Genomic DNA, 20,558 nt, shown 5'->3' on the forward strand with positions numbered 1-20,558 from the left:
TCATATGTGTCTGAGCAAATCGGCTGTCGTTTCAAGGTTGGTATAAGGTCAATAATTGATTAGAGCACCCCTCACACAGGTGTTATTTTTTTTAAAATTATTTACCATATTTATACTGCAACATCACCCCAAGGGGTCTCTGTACACTTCACAACATGTTATACAACAAGAACACAATAGCAAAGACTACACTACACAGTGTTACTACTACTTCTGTACATGTTCTCTATACCCTTACCTACCCACCTATCTTTATTTCATCCTTATTGCAGTGTTGCTACAACTGAATTTAACCTCGGTATCAATAAGGGTCTGTCTGTCTGTCTGTCTGTCTGTCTGTCTGTCTGTCTGTCTGTCTGTCTGTCTGTCTGCCTGCCTGCCTGCCTGTCTATTTACTTAACCAGACTTCAGAGAATTGGAGGTGTATCTTATTATAACCAATGGCAAGAGAGGAGTGGAATGACACATCCCTACGCCCACTTAAACGGTATAAAAGAGGCCCAAATAGTGGGGTTGTATCTGATACGCAAAAATGTGGGCAAAATTCATGAGAGCCCCAAATCCATATGGCCACCATCAACAACCTGTTAAGGCACAATATGGCAAAATTCCTAAAATTAATTCTGCTTTAAGTAGCATGTGACATGTCAAACTAGGGGGTTTTCATGATTCTGAATCCATTCCAAACATTAGTTTTGCACAAAAAACACCCCTTGGGCTAAAAATGTGATGAGGTCAGCACATTTGAGCACATTTGGGCAAGTGGCTGTTTTTAGCCCAAAAGGAAGGACTCAAGGTGTAAGCTATGTAACCAACCATATGTGCTGCTGTGTGTTCGCTGCTGTGTGTTTTCACACACACACGCACACGCGCATACACACGCACGCACACACGCACGTATAGGAAATGTATATCTCAGGGTATATCTTGAATGTATTTATATATCGGATGTTTTATATTGTATGCACCAATATCCAAATGTGTCACACTGCAATGGGGCCAATTTGCAAGAGGGCCTATACTCCCTATAGTATTGATACATTATCCCTGCACTCTGCTATATTGGTTGAAACACATGTGCGTGCACATACTCGGGCCATCTGGTGCAACCTGTGTACGTCATCTTAGTTAAATGAATTACAAACATATTATAAACATGTGTGCGTCATCTTAGTTAAATGAATTATACATGCATATGGCCAGACCACTTCTGACCGGTTCTGACCAGTACAATATAAAACAGATATACATTCAAGATATACCCTGAGATATACATTTCCTATCACACACACACACACACACACACACACACACACACACACACACACACACACACACACACACACACACACACACACACACACACACACACACACACACACACACACACACACACATTTTGTCCACACAACACAAAGGAGAGGGAGCACGCAATGTTAAGGACACATTTTACAGTAATGTTAAATGTCATGATACAATAAGCATGTCACTCAATTAAATTCAAAGGAGCTTTATTGGCATGAGAAAACATACGTTTACATTGCCAAAGCAAGTGTCAAAATATAACAGTTGAAAATGGGGAAGTATACAGTAGCCTACAGTTGGACTTGGAGGGGGTTGTGTAAATAGAGCCATGTCACATTGCATTGTTATATGCTACATAATGTACTGTACGTATAAAGCTTTTTTAAACGAATAGCAGCGCAATATTTTGAAGTAATTTGGGGACAATAGCAGAATTTTTCCTCAAAATAATTTAAATAGCATAGAAAAGGACATTTTAATATATTATAGAGTATGCAGACATATAGTTATGCGGGAATGCCTACTGAGTGGCAAAAAACTAGGCTACTTTCTGGCCTTGACAGCCCATACATCCAAACAGAAAAGTCCTATTTGATTGCATTAAATTACTTTAAACAACATTAAATTCACTTTGTTGCTCACTTTGCCACTCGATTTGCCACTCGATCTGCCATTCACTTTATGCATGCGCACATATCCACGCGCATACCCTCTAGTCTAGTCTACACACATACACCCATATATATAATATCTATGCATACACCAACAACGAGAGAGAGAGAGAGAGAGAGAGAGAGAGAGAGAGAGAGAAAATGAGAGGTGACGCGAGGTTACGCGGTAGGCGGCACGTTAATCGCGCTCCGTGTGATTGGCTGAACACCATGGAGCTGGACCCATCTCAACACGGCACGCCTGCAAGTATCATCATTTAGTACACTCCTTCACACACGTGAAGAAAAAGCTCACATTGTTTGTTGTGACCGAGACGAATGAGCCTCAGCAGAGGGGTTCAGGATACTATTTTTTACATGTGCGGACACCGAGTCCCGGGAACTTGTGTGGATATATATGCTAGCTTTTACGCACGCCAATAATTACAATTCAAGAAAAGCCGTAAGTATTTTTTTATTTACCGCCCATCCCAATTTCGGTTAACATACTAGAGCGCTTGAGTCTTGAACGAGTGCAGGGACTGAGGGAACGTATCGGGGTTTGGAACCTCACTCTAAGCTTCGCGCGTAGAGTGACTCACTCTGAATGAGGACGTTCCAAACGGTGAGCTAGTATGCAGACATGCAGCGCTGGCGTTTTTTGTTTGTTCATTCAGCTGTACGCTCGAGATCGATGTGGGTTTCTTTACCGACGTGTGCAGTGTGGAGGATAACGGTGTCTGTGTTATTGTGGTGGGGCATGGGCTAGCCTATAGCCTGGGGCTGGACAGACTGTGAACCGTTTATGGAAGGATTTTGGAGGACTTCACTTTCGATCCGAGTCTGACTAGAACTCTGGTTGTTGTTTTTTAGTGGTCTCAAGAATTTGGTCCCACTTTTAAATCAGTTAACACTTAACAGATGTGCTGAAATTTGACTCCCTGTCGGAGTGTCGGAATTCAACTCCCCCATGCCTTGCTCAAAGCAGGGATTTGGCTTTCTTCCCTGGATCTTGAGTCACGACATGGAGGAACCCCGCTACGCGAGGGGGGTTGATGATCTAGTTTAAGATCCCTAATCTAAACTAGCGAGAGTTTAAATCTTAAACTAGGGGTTGATAGTAGGGTCACGGCGTTGTCAGTTTTTATTACTTTGGTAATAATTGAACAAGCATCACAACAAGTCAAATGTTGTATTTTATTGGTTTCTATTGATTTAATTCCCAACACCATTTGTCTGCCTGCACCTGGTCTGCCTTAAAGGGTGGGAAGCAGGGACATTTCCTTTTAAAAAATAATGACGCATATCAAGACCCCCTGTAACGGCCATCAATTGCTTTACTTTGTTTTGGCACGTTACTGTCACAGGCATGGTGGGAGTGATCCTATACGCAGTACACAGAACACGGTTACAGATAGATGTCCAGTCTTTGATTCCAGTTTGTAGGGTATTTATTGTATAGAAGTGAGCAGTTGAAATCAAACATACCAGTTGTATTGAATTGTTCTTTCCTTTGTCTTTCTCTGAGTGCTGGTAGGAAGGGTGTGCTCCCATGACCCCCTAGTCTGTGTCCCATCTGAATCACAGTACCTGTGTGCCCTCTTAAATACACACCCAGTGCTGTCAAATCTAAAGCCCGCCACCACGTGTTCAAAAATAAAATTGCCAACAAAATAAATAATACACCACTATCATAATGGCTCCTACACCTCCTAAGGATGTCCAGTTAAAAAAACGATTTATAAAAAATAAAAGATTTAGGCACAGACCCCAAAGTAAGTCCGGACAAGATAGATATTATCTCGTCCGGACGAGATAATTATTATCTTGTCCGGACGAGATAATATCTTGTCTGGACGAGATAATATCTTGTACGGACGAGATAATATCTTGTCCGGACGAGATAATATCTTGTACGGACGAGATAATATCTTGTACGGACGGGATATTATCTTGTACGGACAAGATAAAATATATTTTGAATGCATGGCCATTCAGGGCTCCGTAACACTCTACTCTACAACTGCCTTCATTTCATCTGATTGTCTGTCTGGCAGGCACTTAACAAGCGATCGTTAACTGTCTGTTAGAGAGAGGGGCAGAGAAGAGTGGCTTTGCTCAACTTGATTTATACTTATATTCTCCACTCTGATGAAGGTACATGTTCGATATATCATGCAGCCTTACTTATTAGCCTATATTTTGGCTATTTTATTTTTTCCTGATTTTCGATTATGAAATATTAAAATCGATTTCGGAGACTCCAACGATTAATCGGAAAATCGATTAATCGGCGGCATCCCTATTATTTAGTCTGCATTTGAACCACGGACCACCATTTGATGAGATTTAGCCTCGACTCAGACCCAAAACTAAAGAATATTTTGTTAATATTGTTGGATAAGATTTTGTCCACAATTCTATGCTGTATGTATTCTGTGTATTCTATGCTGTTGGTACCATATAGGAGAAAACAGGCAAACGTTGATCAAAATAACAATTTCACTAGGGAAAGTAGGCTTTCGCTGCCTCAAAACCGTCTTTGTATTGGTGAGTAGCGAAATTGTTGTGGACCTTAATATAAGGTTATGGACCAGAGCTTGGGTATTTTGGAAATTGCCCGATGGATCGGAGCAACGAGTTAAAAAACGCACAAAGACATCAATCAGTCCATCTAGGCAAATGCCATTTTAGTCTCCTTTTAAAGTATCAATGGACTGTGGTGCTATCAGATGGTCTGAGCAGAAGGCCCAACCCAGTCGTGGGACCCCTGTAGAAAGAAGAAGAACTTTGTCTTGGAGTGGATATAGTGTGTTGGAATTTCCTGAACGGAGGGTGGAGGTCAACATTTAACCCTTTAACGCCGACCGAGTCAAATTTGGCACATACCAGTTAATGGCCAAATATATGTGAGGTGGAAAAGGAAAGCTGTCCATGCCTATTGGCTCAGTTTTGGCACATGGAAAGGTAGGACTGGAAGCACTTTGGCGCCATCAAGTGGTTTGGAGAATAAATTACATTCATTTGAAAAAGCAAGAAGTGGAGACAGCACATGGCTCTAGGCTGCCAGTGTGTGACTTACTGCCCAATTCTGAGATAAATTGTGCTAAAATAAGAATACACATCAGCTAACTCGATGTACCTATATGGAATGAATGTGGCCGCAAAAGCCTTGAAACTACATATGAAGGCAATGTCGCTGCTAATATACGTCACACCCAGCTGTCAACACATTGCGTTCCTGAGATTCCTCGTTGACGTAAGCTCAGCTGGTGGTGACTCAACTCGTACTAACCACGAGACATTAAATATAAATAAAATAAAAATAAACGTAATTAACATTCAGTTTCTGTTGTGCGACGGGCAGATGCAGCCACCCGCCTATACCGGAAATGTAGTCTCTGGGTTTTTTTGTTACTCTTTGGGTATATTTGTACATTTCCACCTTCAGTCGATGCTTCATATCCATATGAGTGAAAAGGCCGGGGTGATCGGTTTATTTTTCAAACGCAGTTCTTATATGAGGCGATCTAAAATCCCCCTATGGAGATTACAATGCAAATAAAAAGTAGACAAACCTGTGGATTGACGCCCTCTACTGACAGTGACATCAGGACTTCGGTGCTCGATTGTTTGATATATTATGGCAATGTCTGTTTGGGACAAATTTGACCCATCAGGCAACAAGTGCTAATCATGCATATGCCATCACAATAAGTAATAGTGTAATAACTGTAATAGTGTAGTGTAATTAGTGTAAAAGCCTAAGGGTAATAGTGTCCGACTGTCCCAAATTTGGCACATAGCTAGGCCTACATTTATATCTATTGTATGTGCTAAATTCAAATTGAGTATCACAACTTAGTCCAGAGCGTTTTACAGTAAGCAGGAACAATACAAGATAAAGCATCAAATACATAGAAATAGTTAACAAGAATCATAAGCAAGCTAAGAGCCTAATATCTGTCTAACAGTAGATTATCTGTGCAGTGAAGCTATACATTATAGATTTGAGTGCTATGTGCTTCGTCTACATAAAATGCTAACTTACAAATCTAATAAAATGCTAAATTCTACATATAAATTACATAACTTTATCCTTTGCATACACTTGTAACGCCGGGGCTCCACCGGACGCGTTGCGTCTCCGTCGTGTGCGTCAAAAAACAAACCGGGGCAATTTTAATGCAGTCACGCAACGCAACGCTGGCAGTGGAGCCACCCTTCATTGATTAAAAAGGGAACATTCCCTGACGGTGACGGAGATGCGACGCTGACACGCCCGGTGGAGCCCCGGTGTTAGGTTACAAGGCTAGTGCAAGTGCAAGTCGGGTAGAGGTTCTGCCTTGCCATCAGGGAGTGTCCGGGGTGAAAACATCTGCCACACCTTCGGCCTGGCAGGCATAGACAATAAGGCAACATGTATGAACATTACAAATAGGCTAAATATCTGTCAAAAAACACAAATAAGCTTATTTCCATTGGGGTCCTGCACTTTGTGAGCTTGTCGACCTGCTATTTTTGGTGCACAACAGCGCAAGTTAAATCTGTATATTCCCCTGTCACTCGAGTCTCTGTACTTTTTCTCCTTGGCAGCACATTTGTTGGCATGGCAAAAGTAAATGTGCAACAACCTTGCACAATCTGTTCCCTATTCTCCAACATGTCAAAGCTGTGTTCAATAAAGGGGTATGATGCGCATGCATAATGTGAGTGGCAAAATTAGTTTAACGTAATTTAATGCAGAGGTTCCCAACCACTGGTGCGAGGACCAGTGCTGGTCAGCGTGACGTGTCCCACCGGTACGCGAGAAAGGAATCTCAAGTTTTTCCGACCGTGAATTAAACCTTGGGTCATCACGATTTTCCAAACAGCGGTGAAAAGTAGAATCTGTCGAATAAAGATACTAAGGATTTGTCGGCAACGCATCACTGACAGTGATTTATAAACCGCTGTGAGTCCGTGTTACTTCTGCATTTGTTCAGCGAGCAGCTGCAGCAGCGTAACGACAACAAGCTGTAGCCTATTTTGTCACACTAACGCTAATGAAACAAAACACTACACAGTACAGGATTATTTCATGTCAAAACATGATCATCAGAAGATGATGTAACCTAGGTAAAGTAATGCATTACTCTGCATGTTTGAAAGTTTTAGGCCTAACCTCTTTTATCATGCTATCCTTGTTGATATAATGCAGCAGGTAGGCTACTTGGGGCCAGTCAACTTGTCTTCCGTGTTATGGACGATGATGCGTGACCACGGCGGAAATATAAATAATATATTATTAAAGACATGGTCCACAGTGACATAAAAAAACATACATGTTAATGGTATGATCACATATTATGATAATTGCTCAACATATGCAAATTAGCATCTGGCAGTTTCTACATGCTGGGGACCCATACTCAACATTTCTAACAAAACATTGGGGTACACAACACGGAAGGAGCAGACTCTTCCGTTATCTGCCTTTCATCGAACTGTGACAGGGGGCTCATGATGGGCTATGTTGTATTGTCAATTAATGAGATGATTTCTGGCCAGAGGAGGCAAGTGTAAACTTGTGTTCCGTTCACCCTGAGGGTTGATGAGGAATTTCCCATCACCCATCCACTCAAATTCGGTCACCAAAAGGACTTTAAATATACTGTCTTTCTACTCTTTGAAGCTCGCACCCATGGTGTGATAACGACAAGGCCTGGGTTTCCCAAACACATATGGTGTAAGACATGTAGTGCCGCACATGCTCAGATGCCCTCATAGGCCGCACACAGAAGCCTGTGAACATAGACATTTCGTGCATAGATGTGCCACACAATGGTAGGCCTCAGGCCTGGTATGGTAGGCCTCAGGCCATACCATTCTGAAATTTAATTTAATAATATTTGGACTGCTGGACAGCTGACAGTATGCTCTCTTTACTCTTAAAAAGGCTTGAGGCCTACCATACCAGGCCTGAGGCCTACCATTGCGTGGCACATCTATGCACGAAATGTCTATGTTCACAGGCTTCTATGTGCGGCCTATGAGGGCATCTGAGCATGTACGGCACTACACGTCTTACACCATATGCATTTTGGAAACCCAGCCAATGTCTGTCCAAAGACAAAGTACACAATGCCTTCCTGTGACCATCTCTACTGCCCTCCTGCCCCCCCCCCCCCTCTCTTCCTCTATCTATAGCAAATGTTCCTTTCATCCGTATGTTAATCTAGAGGATCTTGGATTCACCTCTGCGTCCTGTTCCTCAAACCCCCTCTCTCTCATCTCTCTTTCTGTTCCCACCTTCTGGGTGGGACCTATGACTGATATAAACCCATGCCTTTTACCGAACATGCTATGCCTGCCCTGAGATTCGCCTGTGCAGCAGCATCCTTGTGCAGACTGTGCAGTTAAATAAACCTCACCATGACTGTATTTTGCTCGCCTCGTAACTCCTCACGCGTTAGTGTTTAGAACTGCCACATCAGGGTTTAAATGATACTTCTGAACCAGCAGGCCATTTATCCCCTGGTCATTAATATTGTGTTTCTGAATACATCAGTTTCAGGCCGTACACCAAGGAAGGCCTGAAATGGGGGTCATCCCTATGTTCCCCAGGTTCTATGTTCCCCACTTACCTTAGGGTTAGCGTTAGGTTTCTAGTTTAACCCATTTTGACCAGATTCTAAAAATATCTTCTACATCCTGACAGTTTTCTGAAAAAGCTTTGATTCTATGTCAGTCGTTCTTCGATTTTTCAAAAATAGCAGACCTACAAGCTCGTAGCGCGCCACTCGGTGGCGCGCTATGAGCTTGTAGATCTGCTATTTTTCAATAGCTAAAGCATAACATAATGCTAACACCAAAAGGGGTTCCCGCCCAAAATGGGTTAAGGACTTCAGTGTTTAAGGACTGAAATGTCTGTACATAATGAGTTTAAAAATTACGACGCATGTGAAAATGCACATATTGCAAGAATTGCTCCGGACACGTGTGTCCCTTTATAGACAGAAGGCTAGCTGCCTCCAGAGACCAGAGCCACACTGTAAAATAAAAGTATAATTGCAAAGCTCCAAATGTCAAGTGATGTAAAAAGTTGTCTTATTGTATTTATCTTTCTCTTTCAGACATGGTTCTTCTTCAAGTTACCACAAAGCTGAAAGGAAGTCCAAGCAAAATGTATACTTGCCAAAGTGGACAGCAATACGGTACCAGGACTCCGATGGCTGGGATTCAAAATAAACCCCCTCCTCCATATATGCAAGCGAGACAAGATCCAAATCAGCCTCCTCAATATATGAGAGCAGATATGTCACAACTGCAAAATGTTCCGTTCACCTCTCATAATGGAGTTTACTTTAATGGACAGGTGTCAAATGACCAGGCCTTGAGGAATCCTCAGCATGGACCAACTGCACCAAGGATCAATACAACAATGCAAACAACAATACAAACACAAACCACTAACGCACAAAGTAGAAGCCATTCCTCGTCTTCTGTCTTAGGCATACTCAAAGAACTTCTGGTGACGAAAACGTCCCAGAACTACTGGCCACAGCAGAGTCCAAATGGTGGGATACAACCAAATGCTCAGAACACCCTACAAAGCTGTGCATCAACTCCAGATCAGCATGTCAAACAAACTATCACAAATTATCCTGCTACTGGTTACATGGCCCAGCAATTTGACAATGCCCAGACAAACCTGGGTCAGAATGTCAACGGAATGGCAAGGCAACCTCAGTCACAAAACTCTACAATGAATACCTTTATTCAAGATGCACAGATACTTTGCAATGGTACATTAGAGTCTGGTGTTGCATACAACCAACAGCTAGCTCAAAATCCTAACCACAGCCGAAGGTACAGAATAAATGAACTTCAACATGGAAGCTCTCCTCACGTTGCCTCATCAAGTCAGATGTCTTCACCTCAATCGTATACAAGCAACAACTATGCCCAGATGGCAAACTCAAGTGTCTCATCAAATCAGATGCCTTCACATCAGTCATTTACAAGCAACAACTATGCCCAGATGGCAAACGCATCAAGTGTCTCATCAAATCAGATGTCTTCACCTCAATCTTTCACAAGCAACGGCTATACCCAGATGACAAACTCATTAGGTGCCTCATCAAATCGGATGTCTTCTTCCTGTCAATCTTTCTCAAGCAATGGCTATACCCAGAAAACAAACTCATCAGGTGCCTCATCAAATCAGATGCCTTCACCTCAATCTTTCACAAGCAACGGCTATACCCAGATGACAAACTCATCAGGTGCCTCATCGAATCAGATGTCTTCACCTCAATCCTTCACAAGCAACGGCTATACTCGGATGACAAACTCACTAGGTGCCCCATCAAGTCAGCAGTCTTCACCTCAAGCCTTCACAAGCAACGGCCATACCCAGATGACTAACTCACTAGGTGCCCCATCAAGTCAGCAGTCTTCACCTCAAGCCTTCACAAGCAACGGCCATACCCAGATGACAAACTCACTAGGTGCCCCATCAAGTCAGCAGTCTTCACCTCAAGCCTTCACAAGCAACGGCCATACCCAGATGACAAACTCACTAGGTGCCCCATCAAGTCAGCAGTCTTCACCTCAAGCCTTCACAAGCAACGGCCATACCCAGATGACAAACTCACTAGGTGCCCCATCAAGTCAGCAGTCTTCACCTCAAGCCTTCACAAGCAACGGCTATCAAGCTTTCATACATCCGACTGGATATCACAATCATCTTACCTATTCAAAAATGAACTCTACAAATGCTGTGAAGATGCCTGGAAAATCAGACAGTATATGCCTGGTGAATGATGCATTTTACCCTGGGAATACTGTTAAGACCATTGTTAAAGACAATAATGCCAAGTGCGCTCCGACTGTGCAGTCTGAGGGGCACTCTCCTATCAAACGTTTAAAGTTAAAAAGGCAGCCTACCTCAGAGTCTTCACATGCCTCTGCCCCTGTACAAAAGGGATTCTATGTCACAGTAACTGAAGACAAAACTGGTTTTAAGGCAGACAATGTAATTTTTCTTGGAAATAAGCTAGATACCAGTAGATTCACAATGGAAAGTGTGCAAGGAGCTTCAAATTATGCACAATTGGAGCAATTGCCTCGGAAGATATCACAGCAGAGAAATGACAAGCAACCCCCTCTACAAAGCAATGTCAAACTGCCTGAAACGGTAGGCTCTACAGTAAAGCTGATAGATAGAGCTGTTGCAGTCGTACAACCACTATCGCAGACTATTAACCAGGTTTCCAGCATACAAGAACATTCTCAAATGATCCATGGTCAATGTAAAAATGGCACCATAAAGGAAATGGATGGCAACCTCGACAAATCACGCATTTCACCACATGTGAAAGATGATCCTAGAGTTTGCCTGACTATCTCCAGTGATGGCACTAAAGTGTCATTGACTGAGGATACAGGACCATACATTTTTGGCACAGACATAACCGCTACAAAGTTATCTTTTGCTAAGGACACACAACATGAAGATGCAGAATCTGATAGTCATTGTGAAGTCACACCCACGCCACAACTTTCAGTGACCACTGAAGTGTCTGTCAGCCAAACTGGTGAGAATAACGGTGTGATGCAAGAAGATTCAGATGCCATGGACTTGAGATTATCCATAGTTCCAACTATCCCATGGACATTTGACAAACTAATGACGCTTATTGAGACTACAAAACTCCCATGCAAACAAATGCAATCAGAAGACTCAGTAATTGACTTTAATAAAAAGGTTGTGTCCCTATATTGGGAAGGGAGCATGGAAAAGTTTAAGAATGAGATCAGATCAGACAATTACCCAACGGTAATGGCTGAGGTTAAGAAATTCTTAATCTTAGCGACAGACTCTGTCATTGTCTCACAAGTTGATTATTCCTGGGATAAAATTAAAGACCGCTACCAAATTATCAATGATGATTATGTTCATCCTGAGGTGACATACACTTCATCATGGCTGAATACCAATGAACAGTTGGATAACATTGACAAAGAGTTTGGCTTCCCTAAGTCTTTGAAATTCTGTCCAGACGAACTTGAGAGTGACAACCAGTCCAAACTGGGATCTGATGAAAAGCCAGAGGAAGAGGAAATGGAAGATTTGGGTGTCGAAGCCATTATTACAGAAAGTAACATCTCTGTTGCTGGAGAAACGACAATAGACTCCAATGACCCATTTTCCTTGTTGGAGATCCATGTTATGCTCCCAGATGAGGCTCAGATTGTCTTTGAACAAGTGCACAACGATCAAGCAAAAATTGAAATGCCTGCTGATCAGTCAGAAAAGTTGTTCAGTGACTCTGTGGTGAATGATAGCCAGGCTGATACTGAGAAACCCGAGAAGAAGTTTACGCCTGACATGCAAGAGTTTTGCTGTGTAATTAAGTGTATTGCAGTCATTTCTGGAAAGCCAGACACCAAGTGCCAGTGCAAGCAAAATCAGGATTCTAAAGGTCTCATCATGAACACTTTTGAAGTAGAAAATACAGGGCAAAGGGAGAAATTGGCTGAGCAATACACTGAGGTCGGAGAAATAATTTGCCTCTCAGATGATGATGATGAGATACAGCTCTCTTTTTCCAGTGCAGAACCAAAGAGCATTTCCCTACCAAGTACATCATCAATGGCTCATTCAAGCATTATTGAAAAAGAAACTGAAATTGAAACATCTGCCTTGACTTCAGAGGCTGAAGGTCATTGTGGACAAGCTGAGAAGAATGCTACAGACCAAATTCACATATCATTGGGAATAGAAAAGGGACAAACACCAACATCTATTCATCTGAGGAAGTCTTCTGATGCAAAACTGTCACTAGGTGTTGCAAAGGATGAAGTGAGACAAAGCCAAAATCTCAGTCCTAACAATATAAGCTTTGTGGCGAAACCCAACACATGCAAGAGTACTGTCATCTTGGAGAAGATGACACACAGCCTTGAAGAAGATGACTCAGACGACGACGTATGGGAGAAATTGGCAGAGCAATGCACTGATATAATGGAAGCCATTGACCTTAAAAAGTATGATGATGAGATGCACTACTCTTGTTCAAATTCAGAATCAGGGAGCATTTCCCTACCAAGTACGTCATCAATAGGTCACTCGTGCAGTTCAAGCATTATTGAAAAAGGAACTAAAATACTCTACTCTACTAAAGAAGTTGAAACAACTGTCTTGACTACTAGTGAAGTTGGAACAACTGTCTTCACATCAGAGGTTGAAGATAATGGACAAGATGAGCAGAATCCTGCAGACATGACATCAGAGGTTGAAGATGAGTGTAGACAAGCTGTGCACAATCCTGCAGACAAAGGACACATATCATTTGGAGTAGAAGAGGGACAAACACATACAGGTACCTGTCTGAGTAATAATGCTTCTGATGCAAAAGTTTGTTTCCTTAAAACTCTTTCCTTGGGACAAAGCCACGATCGTGATCCTGAAAATAATCTAAGCTCAGAGGGTACTAGACCCAACAAACGCAAGAGAACCATGGACCTGGATGACATGTCACCTTTTCAGAAAAAAATGAAGAGATGTAAACAATCATCATTGTCTTCTAAATCGCAGACTTTTCCTCTGGGTAAACCGAAACATAGGGAGAAGTTGTCTATCCAGGAAGACAACATGGACGTGTATGTTACACCTGTGACACTGGCCTTATTTGGCTACAATAGTGGAAAGCAGGTGTTAAATGGTCGAGGTATAAATAGAGACAATTGCTTCTCAGATCCGGTCCCAAAACTCATCACTGTGAACGTCAAGACTTGGAGGAAAACTACCCCTGTTGTCAAAATTCCGCGCAAACCACAGATTTTTGACGATCCCACCGAATCTCAGGCAACTAAGGCTCTACAAAACCTCTCCTTTGACACCGACACTGGGAAGAAATGTACTCTTGTGGTCAAAATTCCAGTCAAACAGATCTGTGAAGATCCCTTTCAATCTCAGGCACTTACGCTTCCACAAATCCTCACTGCGGACATCAACACTTGGAAGAAAAGTACCCCTGTGGTGAAGAGTTCGGCCAAACAATATATCCCCTCAGAATTTAGCCCTACCACTGTCAAACAACGCATTCATAATGAGTGGAAGAAAACTGTTGTACCAACCAGGGGGAAATACAAAAGGGGACGACTCACACCAGGGAACTATATGGTTACCGGCTCTTTATCAGAAGGATACCCCAAAAAGCCTGACTCTCTACAACCCACTAATGTAGTGAATCTTCCAGTGTGTTCTGAAAGAAGACTTTCAAGACTACTATCTCGTGGAACTGAGAGGAAAAAGCGGAGCTTGCGTCTAGACATTATAAAGTCTATTTTACATGGTTACAAACTTAAAAAAAACAAGTCAAAGAAGACTCCAGTTACATGCAATAAGCCTTCAGATGGCAAAGGAAGACAATCTGAGAAACGGAACCATTCCTTCATGCCCAAAGAGAAGATTGTCTCAACTCCAGTTAAATCCAATAAGCCTTCAGACGGCAAAGGAAGCCCATCTGAGAAACGGAACCATTCCTTCATGCCCAAAGAGAAGATTGTCTCAAGTCCAGTTAAATCCAATAAGCCTTCAGACGGCAAAGGAAGCCCATCTGAGAAACGGAACCATTCCTTCATGCCCAAAGAGAAGATTGTCTCAACTCCAGTTAAATCCAATAAACCTTCAGACGGCAGAGGAAGTCAATCTGAGAAACGGAACCATTCCTTCATGCCCAAGGAGAAGATTGTCTCAACTCCAGTTAAATCCAATAACCCTGAAGATGGCATGGAAAGTGAATCTGAAAAACAGATCATCTTAAAGTTCAGCGTTCTACCGAATACCTTCAACTTCAAAGATGGATCCACTGACACGAATTCTTTAGGTAAGTAATATTAATGCTTGATTTGTTACTGTACAAAATATTACTTATTATAACTGGTTTGAAATATAGACTTCAGTTTTAGGCATGTAACGATACACTCAACTCACGAATCACGATTCGATACATATCACGATATGAGGTTCACGATAGATTTTTCACGATCTTTTTAACACAATTATTTTCCAGACAAATGACCAAAAAATATTTTTTTCACAATTTTTACTTCAACTACATTGCAAAAGTAGCATTACTTTTCATGTAAAATGACTTAATTTCTGTGCAACAACTGTAACCATGCTTTCTTGTTTATAGAACCTAGCTCGAGTTAACATGTTAAAAAAAAGCTTTCTTTGATGGCATCTTAGGATAGATGTAGACCTATTTGACAGTGCAGAAACGTCACAGATGCACAGCTCCGCCGTCCCTCTGCATGCCTCTGCTACTGAAAGGATCAGTCTCATTTCTCTCCAAAAACACTTGAATATGATGGCATATGATTAAAGCTCACATTTCATATCACACACACCATAATTCACTATCCCCCCCCCCCTAAAAAAGAATCGTCGGGATTCACGACGATAATCGCCGGGATTAATATCGATATACGATATATTGTTACATGCCTAGTCAGTTTAGAGCTGCACGATTATGGCCTCACAGGGAAAGATGACACGAATTATAGAAAGTGAAGACATCTTGCTATCCACACTTTTAAAGAGGCTTTTGGTTAGGCATGTGTTATGGTTTTATGCCCGTATATGGAGAGGCTATACATGATTATTCATATTCACATATACATTATAGAGCGTCGCAGTCCCGCATGACGACGATAGACCCGGAAAAGAATTCCCCGTTAATTTTCCTCATAGCCTTTTCAAAAAGTATTTAAAGACGTTTACGCTGCGGACAAAGCCAACTCGAGTTGTGACAAATCATGACAATAAACACAATGTTTTGGGCTGATCAAATAATTAGAAGAAAAAAAGGCAGATTACAACACTTTTTGTTTTTCTTCTAACAAATCTATCTAGCAGTACAAATCTAACAGTTTTATTGCTGGGATCGTGGGACCGTGTTTCAGGCTTCACTGCCTATGTTTTAAGTTGCCTTTGAAGAGCCACTGTGCCGACCGCTGAGTTGCTTGTCATGAAAATCCACTAAAACGGTGTAATCACTTGTCATAGTGTTGCAAAGTATTCCAAAGCGGCGATCACAACAGAGCGGACGAGGAAGCGCACCGCTCCGCTTCACCCCCTCCATTGTAATGAATAGGGACTCAATTTCCCATAACCCTTTGCGCGACGGACCTATTTGCGATGTCATCAAAACGCTTCTCATATCCCACTCTGTCCGGTGGATCGCCCGTATGACTTAAAACTGATTAAAAACGCGGATTAAACAATGAAAACATAACTCGGGCAACTCGCGAACCGCAGGGAAAGTGTTCTACAGTTAATTAACTCGAGTAACTCGGGTTCTGTAGTCAAAGTGTTTTACAGTCATAGCATGAACTCTTAAACCTCAGGCCATCTGCCTGTTTGTTCATCAAGACTTCCTGATATCACCTATTTCTGGCATAGTGCGACGTCTCAGACAGCACAGGGCTTTTTGCCCTGTATGCACTATGATATGGCACAATGAGCACAGTTTATAACATGACTTAGTGGCATGTTAGCATGATTGAATGGAAGGCTCCATGTGTTTTATTTATTTATTAGGAAAACAGTCTACACATGGCGATGTGGTTATAATTAAGCATGGACGCATAATAACATAATAATATAATCATAATATTCAGAGTGACTATATGATCACACTATGCCACAACTGGCTAACTTGCCACTTTTGAGATTAAAGGATAGGATAAGTGAAGGATAGGCCTATCTCATCACTGGAGACTGTTGCGGTAGGTCAGATACTACTTGAGCTCGAATGCTCTCTTAAATGTAATTTTGTCCCTTTCAATGCATTGATGGCATTCAAATCCGCTACCAAGACACATCTTGGAGGTTGCAGGTCTCTTATTTGGGCTTATTTGTGCTGATAATAAGGTTAATACTAAATTGCCAAAAGCTGACCTTGTGCTGCAGTATGAAACCAATGACTAATGTTAACTATGTTTTAAGACCAAATTTGTTATGCATGACATGAACAGCAAGTGTATTTTTAGACCTATACGGAGGAGATCATAGTAGAGATCGAGTTATATGTCAGCCTAGATTCTAAGTCATTGGTTTTTATTTAAACATTCATGGAACATTTCTGTATTTTGTTCTCTTTTTCAGATACCCCTGACCTTGTTAAAGCACAGGACAGAATTTCAAAGACAGACGTGAAAGAACCAAAAGGTATTATACATGAACGTAAAATAGTCTCTTGTTAGCATTATTATTATTGAGCGGTGCACACTGCTCCAATGAAGGGGAAGGGCAGTGTGTGTCTGTCTGTTTAGAGTACGACCTATTGACCCCTGCAGTTGATTGGGGTTGCATTCGGGTAACACACTGTTGAGCAGCCGGGACATTCACACTGAGGAGTCATGTAATTGGGGTTGCATTTGACACACACACACACACACACACACACACACACACACACACACACACACACACACACACACACACACACACACACACATCTCAGCATAGCTTTATTTAAACCAATACCGATAGCAGTGGTGGGAAAAGTACACATTTTTGAGTGGTGCCCTATATACAACTTTCAACTTTGTGTGTCTGTCCCTGGCTGGCTGGCTAGCTGGGTCTGTCCGAGCACGAAAATAGCGTTTGGTTGGATTTCACCACCACTGTTGCGCAGCCTAACACACACACACACACACACACACACACACACACACACACACACACACACACACACACACACACACACACACACACACACACAGCCTGCACCACTCAGTTCACACGGGTGTGAATGTTTTTAGTTTTACTTCTATTGAGTCGTAATTAAGTGAAAGTTTATCGATTGATGACAACATCCAAACTATTTGGGCAAACTATTTCCATCCGACAGTGACACACACACACGCTATCATGCGACCACAATTGAAAGCAACCAGGACTGGGCAATACTGATATGAGTCTAGATATTGCTTAGGATTTCTTTTTATGTGGTAATATTGGTGTATGGTGTTTTCTTTTCCTGGTTTGAATCACTTTTGCTTATTTAAAAAAAGGAAACTGTATATTATGATTATCACAATATTGATATTGAGGTATTTGGTCAAAAATAGAGTGATAATTGATTTTGCCCAGATTGCCAAACCCTACTTTCAACCTTATGCAAGTTGAAAATATGAAATGAGTTTCAGATTGTTCTTGAACATTACATTTGAGATGATTTTTTTTTCTTATGATTATTGAACATTATAGGTGACTGGGCACTGGTTCCTTCGAAGAAGAAGTATTGTCCCTTACCCTCGAAAAGCTCTACAGTCCCTAAGGAAACCACCACCTTCCACCAGTTCCAAAAGAAATACCTTAAGGCCAAGCAGCCATCTGGAGATGAATAATGTGATGGAAATTAAAATGTTATGGATAAACCGGAGAAACGGGTATATATTTTTTCCACTGGTTCTCTTGGACATCTTGTTTACTGCCAGTGTTTCTATTTTTTCATTTTTATAACATACACATTTATTGTAATCTTTGTTTTTTATGATGCCATATCCCAAAGAAAATGTTTGATTATGCATTTGAATTTGTAATTTTTTCTTCTTTTCTTACAATTTGTTTTTGCACAATCTTTTTTTTTTTTTTACAAAAATGTGGTCAAATGCCAAATGTTGAAGCATATTGCTTCAAGTGAATGTAACCAAAATGTGTTTTAACTGTGTTCCAATCTATATTTTTTTTACATACTTTTTAAGATAAAAGTTATTTCATATGAAATCAATAAGTGTGGCTCATCTTTTGTTTTCTACAAAGGACATGAGGTTTGTACATAAACCATATGGCTGAAAGTAGGCATAGAAGCTGTAGTGGAATGTTATTGCGTTTACCCAAGTACTGTACTTTATTACAGATGTTATGTATATATTCTTTTACTTTACAGTACTTACCCTTTTTTCCCTGATATTTTTGAGTGGTGCAAACCACGTGTCTGTGCAAAGGTGAGCATGGTTACTATGGTTAGTGTGTGACGTCACTGACAGCTGATCAGACTATATAAGACCTTGCACCACTCAGTTCACACGGGTGTGATTTTTATACTTCTAAATTTATGGGTCAGACTGGCATAGCTCCATGCTAGTTGTTGACAGTGTATCTAAATGTAAAATCAACAGGTAGAATGATTAGGTCAAAAATACATTGAAACAAATACTTCCTAAGTCTTATCATTGCATGGGTCTTCAACAGGGGGTCCGGGATCTCAGAGTTACTACAGGGAGGGTGCTAAATCTTTGTGTGATAGGATGTTTGAGGGCTGCTGCTATGCATGGCTTTCTGAAATTATGTCCTAGGCCTGCCAAGTCTATGGACTTCCAATGTTTGTTTAGAGCCTAATATACATTCCATGTCCCCATGCACTCCCCAGCCAAGACTATGGACTTTAATGTTTGTTCAGGGTAAATTATGATGTAATTCCTGCCAGCAAAGTCCAAAGACACCCTATGGATGTGAACACGAGGGTGTTTTTTTTTCTTTCTCTATTTTTTTTTTTTTTTTTACATTTACAACTGTAGATCTGGTTATTTTTGGCAAATCGGTTTGGTGTAGAGCAGGGGTGCCCACACTTTTTTGACTTGAGATCTACTTTTAAAATTACCAGCTCAACAAGATCTACCAACCAAAAATGTTTTATAATTATTAATAGCAGCACTTGCATGACATAAGACAAACACAATGAATGGGACATTGGGAACCATTGTGAATGGAAGTAGGTTTTGGGGTTCTTTAACACACATTTTTTCTATTTCATATAACGTAATGCTACTGACGTTTGCACAACACTCTAGAAAACAGCATTGCATTGTGTGATCGCCTACTATAGAAGCCGCAAAGGAAGCTGACAGGCCGTTCATGTCAATCAATCAAGTTAACTTAATTCAAGTGGCAGATGCCAAAAATGTTTTGTCATTTATTTAAATAAATATTTAAAATTTTAACTTTAACTTTTGGGGCATGACATCTGGTCTACCTGCACAGCCTTTATCTACTGGTAGATCGTGATCTACCTTGGGCACCCCTGAGGGAAAAGTCACGTTTACTAAGTTTTGACGGTTTAAGTGGCTATACATCATGTGAGGTGTATTTTCACACCCAACTAACCACTAAAACTCACTAAAGTAGAGAAAACTGAACTCTATCTAAAGCAAACTGTAGAGTAGTGAAAAACCTCGTCAAAGCATCAGATCGGATCGGAGAAACGCAGGCAGAGAGAGATTTCCTCGGAGTGTGTTGTACCATTTATTTCAATCAAAGACAGAGTCCAGAATGACAAAAATAGCATAGCTTCCCCGTAGGCCCTGGTCGGCCCACGGGAGCACAAGCAAAGCTGACCACCTTGATGGCCAGCCTGCTAAGACTGAACCTTTCATTGACAAAATGACAAGATATATACTTTTGCATACTGGGTTGAATTCAAGAAGGGTGGAGTTAAGATTTACATACATCTCAACAAATGGCATTTGGTTAGCAGATAGCCGTCTCACAAACATCCTTGAAGGTTTCTTGAGACAAAAGAATGCTTAAGTGTCTCCAAC

General features: G+C 41.3%; 1 protein-coding gene across 2 annotated transcripts; it reads left to right on the forward strand.

The window, feature by feature from the left end:
* The first annotated feature begins 2,277 nt into the window (after window positions 1-2,277).
* Window positions 2,278-18,768, forward strand: LOC306922825 (uncharacterized protein). 2 transcript variants are annotated; one of them, XM_079500671.1, is made up of 5 exons: window positions 2,278-2,418; window positions 9,071-10,069; window positions 10,148-14,833; window positions 17,119-17,181; window positions 18,226-18,768. In XM_079500671.1, exons 2-5 carry the CDS (start codon window positions 9,073-9,075, stop codon window positions 18,363-18,365), a joined length of 5,886 nt encoding a protein of 1,961 aa, XP_079356797.1. In that variant the 5' UTR covers window positions 2,278-2,418; window positions 9,071-9,072; the 3' UTR covers window positions 18,366-18,768. The 2 variants fall into 2 exon arrangements, with proteins under 2 accessions (XP_079356797.1, XP_079356796.1); XM_079500670.1 differs by having other exon boundaries at window positions 9,071-14,833.
* The last annotated feature ends 1,790 nt before the right edge of the window (window positions 18,769-20,558 follow it).

The sequence above is a fragment of the Electrona antarctica genome (genome assembly GCF_951216825.1).
Source record: "Electrona antarctica genome assembly, chromosome: 5".
NCBI classification, from domain to species: Eukaryota; Metazoa; Chordata; class Actinopteri; order Myctophiformes; family Myctophidae; genus Electrona; species Electrona antarctica.